The following is an 11,357-nucleotide window of genomic DNA, read 5'->3' on the forward strand; positions in this document are numbered from 1 at the left end:
CGGCTGGAGCCCTGCACCCGAGGGACTCCAGCTGCAGCAGGGAGAGGGCAGGAGGCTCTGATTTCTCCAGTCCCAGTGTGGGCAGGGAGCATTCCCACCCAGATAGGTGTCTTGGCTCTTGTCAAAGATGGTACATGAACATATTCTATGAATATTCTATTCTCTTTATTACTGAAATGCCAATATGCAAACACAGGCTCTGGGATTAGCAACTACACAGGCGTGAGATCCCAAACTCCACAGATGATGTGTCCCCACTGCAGCTCCTCTCCAGGCAGCAGGAGAGACCTGTGACTGCTCGCCAGCACTGCTTTCGCATCACGATACACCAAGCCATCAGCAGAACTCAAGTCACCTCTTCCCTCCATACCCACCATGGCTACACACCTGCCAAACTGACGAGACACCTTTCCAGTGCAAATTCTGCTGCAATTTTAGTGACCAGAAAACATAAAACCCCAGAACACAGCAAAGGCCCTCTTCACATGGTCTAGTTCAATTTTTTAGTGAATTCAGCAAAAACCTCCTCACACAGCAAGAACAAACAGCTTCTAGCCAGAGTGATCCCTAACCCCTGTGCCAGAACAAACCCAATGCACCCCAGAGCTCCAGCTGGGCTGCCCAAGGGCAACGAGCTCCTTCTGGGGCCAAAGCAGCATCCCCCCAGTTCCCATCAGACCTTCTGGCTCTTTTCTGCTCCCTGGGCTCAAGCCCCAAAGAGAACAACAACACACAACTCTTCAACATTTTATTAATGATCAGCAACAAAGGTTTACAACAGAGAGGACAACAGAACCGGTGTGGAAGGACCGTCCAGCACAGTGCAGGGGGCGGCCCAGGACACCCACCACAGCACCCTGGAATGTAAGAGGCAGAAGGGAGCTCAGCCCAGCACCCGTCCTCCTCAGGCCCTACCCCTCCCCACAGGGGCACGTGTGCTGCACACCAGCCCTCAGAAAACAGCCGTGAAATTTCAGCCAACAAGGTCCCTCCCTTCAGTAACACATCAGGCACAATGTGGACTCTGGTGGCAGCAACAAGCAGGGCTCCGAGCACAGTCTACACCCAGCACTGGGTCCTGCTGCATCCCTCAACCTGCCAGGGAAATGGCAGAACTGAGGGTCCCTGTGCCACCAGCGACGTGCCCCTCTCGGCAGCTGCTGTGCCACCACACATTACTGGGACAGGAAACAATTTGCTGGCACCAGTCGCAGCAGAGGCTTCATCCAACTAAACCCAAAGAAGCTTTGGGTCTGGTACTCGCACAGAGGCAGCACAGGGAACCCCAGAGCACGGGACCCATCGGCACCTCCAGCAGCTGGCACACCCGTGGCCCAGTGTCCCCAGCCGACCGCTCACAGGAGGAACTGCGGGTGCTGGATCCCTTCCCCGTTCTTGCCAGTCTGTCCAGCTGCCCTCAGCACTGCCCAAAGGGCTGCTCTGGAACGCAGACTCCAGTCAGGACAGCCGAACCTGGAGGGGCCAAGGGGGCCTGGGCGGCTGCGCCAATTCCCTCCTACTAAAAGCCAGAAATGGCAGAAGGTAAAAGCACATCAACATGTTAAACATTAGTTATAATTAAAACCGGTTTCATTTTCTTTTGTCAAATCTCCTCCTGGGAAAGGGGACAGGGGCTGATTAACGGAGGAAAAACTAGGCAGCAGGATCCCGACTCGTTACGTCTGCATAATTAGTGCAGGAGGAGCTAGGACAGAATTGGGTAGGACAGCACATCCTGCATGCTGGCAGCAGTGTCCCCTTTCAGGGGTCCCCTCTCAAAGAGCTGTCTGCTCCTCAAGAGGGTGACATTGCAGCGCTCTGCAACCTGCACATCGGCTCTCTGCTGGCCTAGTGCTTCTCCTCTTCCAGTCTCTTCATGGCCTCCAACACAGCCAGCTCTTTTGCTTCCTTCTTCTGGTTCCGAGCTTCAAACTCCAGCCTGCATCAGTCAAAAAATGCCATGAGGTTCTCATCCATCCACATCTCTAGTAGACTAAAAGCACCTGCAGCCCTACACTGCTTTGTTCTGAGAATACTTCAGAAACCCCAGCAGTAACCCCGAGACTCCGCTTTGAGAGCCAGCACCCAAAGCTTCCCAGGACTGTTATCATCACGCTGAAGTCCCAGGCTCCCACACTGGCCAAACTACTTATTTCTCCCTCTGCAGATGATGCTGCTATTCCATGCTTGTGCCATAATACCAAAATCAAATTTACTGCTGACCTGAGCCAAGGTCACTGAGGGCTCAGGCCTAAAAGAGCAGAAGCAACATGCTAAATCCCCAATAATATGGAAAGGAAATTGTATCATTAATAGAGAAGGAGGAAAAATAATAAAAATGTGCTGTGAAGCACATTCTGATGTAGTAAGAGTTTAGCTGTTCCTTTTCCTGTACAATCCAGTACATCTACATTTAAGCAGCCTGCCCAAGCTACAGAAGATGAAAGACCAATTCACTGATTCTGTGCCTTCGGATAATCCCTCCTCTTCCTGTTTGATCCCATTAATTAGTTCTCAGACAAGCTGGATGGAACAGTATGCGATAGAACTGAGAGATGAAGAAAGCCAACCTGTTCTTGATGATTCTTTGCACAATTAAATCTGTGGTGAGATTGCTGCCACTGTCCACAAGCTGGAAAATGCCACGTCTCTTTGGTTCCTGTGAACAAACACACCAGACTCAGCTGTGGAAAACATTCAGGACCTCTGGGTTTACAGCTCAGCAGTGAAAGCTGAGCAGAAGACATGGCAGGTCCTGTGGGCACCCAGCCAGGATTGACACAAAATTATCTCTTAGGAGGCAGAATAAATAATAACTAAAAGCAAAGCTTCACGTATGTGGGAGCTGAGCCAAGCTGCCCAGGACTGCTATAGAGCAAAGATGACAGGATTCCTCAATTCTGCCACGAAGGCATCAGAAACAGGCAAAACAAATCAGTGACTAAAAGGACGGAGCTGTTCTTTTGAACGATTTACAGGCTCTGCTCCATGCAGCCACCCTCAGGGGTGGATGAAAACCAGCATCACCTGCCAAGAACTTGTTTGGGTAGCATCCTCTGCAGCAAAAATTCTCAGCTCAGGGACACAAACAAGCTATGCTGTGTCTATCAAATGCTGACAAAGACACAGGGACAACGGCAGCTAGAAGCTCACCTCGTATGGATCAGAACCATCCTTGTCTGGCACCACCTCAGTCATCCCATGACACACAAGCATTACCTGGAGAAGGACACGAAGTTGCTGACAAGATCCAAAAGATGACAGGGACTTTCCCTGCCACTGCACTCACTGCAGCATAGCTTGGAGATCAGCAAAGCCACCCTTCCTGCACCAGGCTTGGCAGCATGTCTGGAGCTCCCTGTGATCCCTCTGAGCAGGACCATCTCTCTTCTACACCCTGGGTTTTCCTGCACCACCTTAGCTCCCTAAGCACCCCACACACCGACAACTTCATCTATATGCAAAGACTCTCACCCTGAAGTGATCCAGCAGATCAGCAGTGACAGCGTAGGGGGCTCCAATCACCACTTCTGAGACATACTGGAAAAGAAACCAGGTAAAGAGTCCAGATTTGAAAAAAAAGAACCAAAACAGAGAGCAGCCTGCTTCCTAAACAGACTTGAGCAGATCATCTGGTTATAGGATTAGGAACTCAAATATGGGAACAGGAAAGTGGTTTTAGCAGCCACTGCTTGTCACAGAGCATCTTTTTGTTCCACTAAAGAATATGTTTTCTGGCAGAGAGTATATAGGAAATCCAAAAGTTCATTACTCAGGGTACATATTTCTGGGCCTCCTTTCTCCCCTGCTGCAGGGAGCAGAGAGTTTTCTACAAGGTCACAGCTGTAGAGCAGAGTAGCACTCTGCAAGGCATCCTGCCTTTTCACTGTAGGTGAAAAGAGGTGGATGGGTTCAACAGCTCAGGTTAGCCAGGACAATAGAGGAGCCCAGTGACTCCTTCTGAGAGCACACCAGCACCTCTGGCAGCCTGAAGTGATCAGACTTATCTTTGCCTTCCCAGCACACACCAAAGAACTCATGCAAGATTGCTGGCTGCAGGCAAACACCCCCCAGCTCCAGGCAATTTCTGGAACAGCACAGAGGCACCCACCCTACAGACACTTACCCTACAGGCCAAGACACTGAGCGTTCTCTCATGGATGTTCATGATGGGATAGTTCTTTCCTTTGTAGCGATTTACTTCCTAAGGCAAAGCAACAGGCACGATTAGAAGAGAGACAAAGCAACCCCCCTCTCACTTTCTCCCAACATGAAAATCCTGTACTGGCCCTTTCCTGTCTTCCAGAGCACAGACTGCTTGTTTTAGAAAGAATAGGGGCCAAGGCAGCTGCTCTCTCTTTGGACAAAATTATACACAGACCTGATCAAAGTGCAGCCCAGCAATGATGTAGGGTTTCTCTGCCAGCTGGTGAACCTTCTCCAGGAAATCTACATGCCCAATATCTGCAGAACTGTTTAAGGAACTGAAGCTAACATGACAAATAGGTAAAGGAAGAGAGAAACAGGTGCGCTGAGAAACCACAGTGGGAGACAGGAATCCTAAGGATTTTATTTTTGCACTACTCATTGTCTATGTCCTAAGAACAGCTGCCTCCTTCCTCCTCAGACTCCACAGGTTATGGGCAAAAGCCAGACATCCCTTCGGCTCCACCTGAAGTGGACTTAACTCTGCCTCTGTCCAGAATCTGCACCTGTTTCAGGTGTTCTGGCACAATCCTCCTAGACTGTCCCAGGGATGAAGCGTCTGCTCCAGATTGCCCTGTGCAGTCACCTGGTCTATAACAACTGGTCCCCAAGAGGGACCAGAGTGCAATCACTGGATTGGAGAGTATCCATCTGTCTTCATGAAACCCTCCAACAGCCACAAATCTCTCTAGAGAGGAGCTGCAGCTCCTTTCTCAGTGTCCTGTTACTAAGAAACTGCCGGTAAGAACTCCTGTCTCCTTTCCTCACATGGAAGCCTACAGAAAAGAAAAAAGGAAGAGGGGAAAAAAAGGGCAAATATCCTAGTCTGGTGCCACAAATATGAACACATCAAACAAAAAAAGACCAACTCTACTTTCTCAACAAAACAGAGTCAAGGATACGGAACAGGTCAAAGGCTCCAGCCACGTAGATGACAGTGTCTCCTGGCTGCGGTTCCTTCCCTGATGCAAACTGGATGATCTTCTGAGATGTCTGTAGGAACTGCGAGACGCCGGTCCAGGGACTGTGACCTTTTGGCCCCTGGGACAAAAAACACACATCACACACGTTTCCTTTTCGGGTTCCAGGAGGGGATTTGGACAACACACAGAAGGCAGTTGCAGGCAATTTGCCAGCCTTGCTCGGCTAGTAAGTACCACCACTCTTAGCAGCTTGGACTTTCTACATTCCTGGCACCAAATATTTATGCAGTCTCACAAAACCCTTTTCAGTTTGCCAAACAGAGTCTAAATCACGCCCTCAACAGCCAGCTAAGAAGGTGCTGAGAGAAAGCTCAGGAAGGAGGAAGGTAACAGGGCAGTTGCAGATTTCCAGGAGAGGCAAGGCTTACCAAGGAGACAACACACAACCCACCTACGCTCTTCTCAAGCCTGAAGGCAGCCTGTCTCCTCTCCATCATGCACCCACCGATGGATGGCCAAGCTGGGAGAGGACCCCCAGAGCTCCAGCAAGAGCCAGACCCCGCGCCGGCGAAACCCAAGACGGAGCTTTATCCCCACCACGTGGCAGTTTTGGAAACAGCCAACGCGTCACCTGCTCTGGTTCCCCCATTCACTCACCAAAGCCAGCTGCTCTACAAGACTTGACAGAACAAGGACAACTGAGCTCAGAGCAGGGCAAGGCACACAAGGGGCAGCATGCAGAGGGGGGCTCAGCTGACAGGGGTCATGCAGGGTGCCTGGGGCCCAGATATTCTCCCCAGATCCAACCATCAGGAAACAGCCATGCTGGAGCAACAGGCCCCATAAAGCCTGCACAAAAAACCCAACAAGGTGAGGAATAAAGATGAAGATTCAGCCTGGTCAGCAAAGCCCCTGGAAGTAAAGACTTACTCAAGCTGTAGGTCCAGGTGCTCATTAACCAGGGACAATCCAACACCGAGGGCAAAAAAAGGAGCCAACAGCTCTTTAGAGGTAGCCCAAGGCTGAGTTGGACATGAGGGCAGAGAACCCTAGGAGAATTGCTCTGCTACTTGAAGACCAGGCACATGAATTCTGCAGTACAGCGTGCTAGCTACGTGCCTGATACTTAAACGCTTCCCAGACCTAATGCAACACCTTTAAAAACATGAGCACTAAAAGGAGTGTCCACAGAGGCTGTCCCTAGGCTGGAACTCTGGGCACTCAGGTCCCAAAGGAAGCAGTGATAAAGAATTCACAAGCAAGCCAGAAACCCAGCAAAGGCTTGCTGGGTGCAGCAGCTCTACGGCACCACTGAAGGACAGTTCACTCCTGGCCCTGCACGGCCTCACCTGCCTGTGGCACTGACGACGGCAGCTACTTTACAGGAGCAGCAGACATTTACTGAGGTTACTACTAAATCTGGGGGAACAAACAAGCCTGCAACACAGGTCAGAAAGCACATTTTGAATCCTTCTCAGAAAGGACAACAACCAGACGTCCACAACCAGAACTCACATTACCTTCCCAAAGTTGTCAGTGTGCTTCCGATAGTCTAGGTCCTCATCCTGAAGGGAGATAAAGAGTCAAAATGTTTAAGCACTCACATAGCTCATCCAACCAAGAATACACCTGTGCATGGCAGAAGTGCTGGGACGTCCAGGCTCAGACTGCAACACCATTGATCCCTGGCACTGAATGCTGCCAAACTAGTTAATATCTAAACCAGAGTTGTGTCCCAGCATGAGTCAGATGAAATGTGGCCTTATCTGATCCCAGCGTGGCACCACACAGTGACGGTGGTTCTTGCCCAACCTGCAGACCTGACAGCATTCCACACCTACATCCTCTCTCAGCTACGCAAGCCCCTAGCAGGAGAGCATCCTTCCTTCCAAAGACACTCCACTAGAGAGACAGGCTCAGATCTCTGCAGACAGGTAGCAGCACTGTGCCAGATCTTGGTGTGAATGTACATATTACAGCTAAGCCAGTCTAAGAGCTCAGCACACAAAGATCTCCCTCTACCCCTGAATTCTCTTGTGGTTCCCTTGTCTTGTCCCTGCTGTTATCCACGTGATTCCATTTGCTGGACTGCTTGTTTACCAAGTCAATTCAACTCATTAACCAACATAAAGCTACTTGCTTTATTTCCCTTCGGTTAGGTTAGCTATCTACCAGCTAGTTGAGTTGAGAAGACTCAAGAAGGTCTGATAAGACTCAAGACAGCAGAAGGCAGAAGCATGGAGCTCAGAGGGAAGGAAAAGGACTTTCCAATAGTGGCAGCTCTGGGCTGATAGATCAGCGTGGCTGCACTAGGCAGTTTCACCCTCAGAGAAGCCATAGGCCAGTCTATAGTTCCCGTAATGTTCCTGAAGCCCACACCAATCGCGAGGGATCGAACCTTTCATCCCCCCACACCTTTCCAAAGCAGCATGGGCTGAGATCACACTGTGATCTCAGACAGGCTTAAGCAAACATAAGCAGGTTGTTTTGCCACCACTGCCCGTAATCAGCTTGACAGTCCTCCGTGCACCTAGGAGCCAGACCCAGGAGTTCCACTGCCATTTGGGACAGCAAAAGGAAAGAGCTGGCGTATGCCCTGGACTCCAAACTCCCACCCAGAGCCCTGTGACTCACTATGTTGCTGTGGTGAGCCTTAGTCATGAGCAGCATGCGGCCAACGAGGTCGGTAGTGGACACACCTTGGGTACGTTTGCATTCCCTGCAGTGAGACAAGCAAAGGATAAAGCAGAAGCCGCAGGAGGATACGCCTCCTTCTCTTCCCACCATTATAACAGGAACACCTGTGACACCTGATAAATCCAAACCAGGGGCCAACCTGAGAAAAGTCTTCCTTCTACCTGCTCCTGATAGAAAGTACAGCATTAATTTGCTGAGCCTCTGCATCTTCTTCACACCACAGCAACTGTTTATATGAGGAAAACTTGGAGCCTTGCACAGGCTTCCCAACAGAGCTAACTCCTAGTGAGGCTTCGAGACCAGAACTAGCATCTGCCAGGAATGGGAAGGCCCCACCAGTCAGTTTCTAGTCTACAACATTTCCCAGAAGCAAAAACAGTGGGAGCAACTGAAGCTCTGACACACGTGACAGCAAAACGAAAGCGTGACCTGAAGATAGCTGTGTTCCATCTGACTTCCCTTCAGGGCATGAACTCCCAGAAACTCTGCCCAAAACAGGCTAAGAAGGTGAGCAGCAACGGTTACCTGTATCGCCCCGCTGTCTTCACTTCCTCATAGGTATCCTTGCCATCTATCGTTAAGGTGATGTCATCTGCAGAGAGATAAAAGCCTCAGAACTGTGCCCCGAGCCTTCCCACACAAAAGCTGCTTTAGAACAACAGCAGCAGCTGAACAGGTCCAGCACATCGCCAGACCAGAGCTCCTGCAATCCAAATCCCTCCTGCATCCCATGGAAACATCGGGGCTTTGCAAGACCACCAGATCCATGGAGACAAGCATATTCCTGGATGCTAAACCCCATCAGTCATCTGATCTGCTGGTTTTCAGACAGTCCAGAAAACCCGAGACCGTTGCCCTTGCAGTGCATCCAGAAGCAAACACAACTGAATTAGTGTCTGAATGACAGTAAACAGCTCCCATCCGTCTCAGTGTTAAATAGCGCCTTAATCTTAACTCTTCTAGGACTGGTTTTAGCCGTTGGTTCACGTTACAACTTTTTCAGTCAATTAAGCAGTCCTCCAACAGCCAGTTCTTTCCCTCAGTGACGGCACTTCTACAGTGACATCAGGCTAGCCTTCTACAGAATTAACTCCACTTCATCTTCGGCACAGGTCCCAACCCACTCTACAAAAACACCTCTCACCTACTTTTAGTGATAGCATAAAATTTTCACAAGTGAAAAGCTGGCTTTCATTTGGCAAAACAACCAGTTTACAGTCGGGCGGCTGCTGAGGGAAGCTGAGGAGTTCTCAGACCCCACACCTGCACCTCGGGGCGCGGGGACAGAACAGAACATGCTGCAAGCACAGCTCTGCGTGCCAGGAGAGCCAGAAACATTGGGCTTGCTGTCTGTCACCTTCCCAGTTAAGTTCAGCTATTTCAAAACTTATCTTTTGCATAAACACAGCCTAGCAAAACCCCAGTGTGCAAGGGTATTATTCAGGTAGAAGTACTGAATGATCTGGATAAACACAGGGAAACTGGAGCAAAGGCCACAAGTGCTTCTCTGCGGCCATAATTTCTCACCAAGTCTAGCAAGGGGTCACACACACCAAACACGTTCAGGGCAGACAATTAAGTTAACAAGGAATTTGATAATCACCTTGTCCACGTGAAAAAAGCATATCTATCTTATAGGAGATTAATGATTTATTTACACTGAATTAAATACTTGGCTTATCGATAGCAGGTGGCTGGGATCAGATGAGAAAGGATACGCGAGTTGAGTGCAAAGACTACTCCTGATTAAACTAATGAAATGCCTTTGGAGGGGCTGAGGCTGAGTGAACCCAAGAAGTGGTCCCAGGAAGGGACAGCGTACACAGGTTCTGTTTCCTCAGAACACTGGTTCCTGTCAGTGACTATAAACTGAAAACTGTTCATAATAAGAACTAGGTCTCTGACCGCACGGTCACCTAAGCCCTTGAACAGCTTATCAGCTGGATAAAGAGGGAGAAGCTTTTCAGATCTGATCTCATCCCAGGATAAGTAGATATAAACATGATTGTATTTCTGCACACTTACCTTTTTAACAGCTTTTTTCATATTTAAGTTTTGTAAATTGCTATTTCCCCCATGCACAAATTTCCACTAGTGGTAAGGGCAACCTCAGGAAAATTGTCAGACAATGCATTTTACCTTCCTAAGTTAAAGGGATGCTTCAAACCAAGGGATCCAGCCACTCTTAGGGTGCCTAGCACACAGATGTCTTCTCCAGAACACCAGACCAGGAGCAGCCAGACTGCCCAGCGCAGGGGCTGGTGAGGCAGACCTCTGCACCGAGGTATCCGCTGAAGGCCAGCACTGGCCAGAACGTTCCTCAGTTTGCAGCAGGGAAAGCAAGAGCACACGAGTCCCAGGGAGCTGCATTAATACAACTATCACCTCAGAACCACTCACCACCATGCACACAGAAGTCACAGTTGTATTTGTCCAGGGTTTCCAGTGTGGTGACATACGGAGCTCCTGGAGCAATCTCATCCACCCACTTGATGGCTTGCACCATTTTGTACCTCTCCTCCTGTGTAAAGACAGGGGGGCCCTTGTGTTTGGCAATCTCCTCTGGGCAAGAAACAGAAAAACCCAGTTAGAAGCAGGTACGGCAGCCAGGAAGATTCTCACCTACAGGAGCCTCGCTCATCTCACAGGCAGGTGAACTTCACCGTGGCCTGAACTCTGCCCGGGATTGTTTGTGGTAGAGAAGGAAGCCCCAGTTCGATCAGAAGAGACTTTAATTCAGTTGCATTTCTTACATGTGTGACAAGAGCCCTGGAATTCACTCGGAAGGCAAAGGGTCTCAGTGCCTCCCTGGACCCAGATGCTTCCTCTTGGGGGGACTACCTGAGCCTTCTGGCAGCCCCTGAGGGGAAACTCCCCTTTTAAACAACAGCTTCACGCTTCATGCTACGCTCGGTTCATGCCAGAAAACATGCACCATAAACCAATTTAAAAATCCATCTTCACAGGCAAGAACTAGTTCCTGGCACTTCACTTTCAGACAGGCTTGAAACGGGTTTTCTCCGCACAGTAATGTGGTTTGGAGTATCCGTTCTACAGTTTGCACCAGCAAAACCAGATGGATTTTCAATGGGTTCTATTGTTTTTGCAGCACAGAGCACAGATCACCCCTCAAATGAAGCCTGCAAGCCCTGAATGACCTCACCCGAACTCCTGAAACCGAAACAGGCGACTGCACTCCCTCACCCAGGGAAGATGCTTTTCTTTTGGAGGCTGCTGCTCCTCGAGGAGATGCAGGAAGCCTGCTCTGTCTTACAGGGCACCTCCGTTCTCGGGGCTAACGCTGCTGGGCGATTCTAGAGGCAGCAGGAGGTTAAAAGCTGAGAGAACCTCTTACCATCGGTGTGGACTCCAACAATCAGGTAATCTCCCATGGCCCGAGCCTGGCGCAGCTGGTTGGAGTGGCCATAGTGCACCATGTCATAGCTAGAAAGACAACGGCCCTGCTTCAGCCCGGGGCCGCGGGAGGTGACCTTCCCCCTGCGCGGCCGCGCTGGCGGAGCGTCCCCAGGG

The 11,357-nt window shown here is 50.1% G+C and overlaps 1 protein-coding gene across 1 annotated transcript; it reads right to left on the reverse strand.

Moving 5' to 3' along the window:
* Positions 1-1,600: 1,600 nt before the first annotated feature.
* On the reverse strand, positions 1,601-11,302 carry PCYT2 (phosphate cytidylyltransferase 2, ethanolamine). Its single transcript, XM_010177103.1, has 12 exons — positions 11,182-11,302; positions 10,227-10,388; positions 8,352-8,418; positions 7,764-7,848; positions 6,650-6,694; positions 5,109-5,247; positions 4,382-4,464; positions 4,127-4,204; positions 3,475-3,540; positions 3,154-3,219; positions 2,571-2,659; positions 1,601-1,939 (listed from the first exon to the last, which is right to left on the reverse strand). Exons 1-12 carry the CDS (start codon positions 11,261-11,263, stop codon positions 1,849-1,851), a joined length of 1,053 nt encoding a protein of 350 aa, XP_010175405.1. The 5' UTR covers positions 11,264-11,302; the 3' UTR covers positions 1,601-1,848.
* Between the last annotated feature and the right edge of the window lie 55 nt (positions 11,303-11,357).

Source organism: Antrostomus carolinensis, unplaced genomic scaffold, assembly GCF_000700745.2.
Source record: "Antrostomus carolinensis isolate BGI_N321 unplaced genomic scaffold, ASM70074v2 scaffold46571, whole genome shotgun sequence".
Classification (NCBI taxonomy): domain Eukaryota; kingdom Metazoa; phylum Chordata; class Aves; order Caprimulgiformes; family Caprimulgidae; genus Antrostomus; species Antrostomus carolinensis.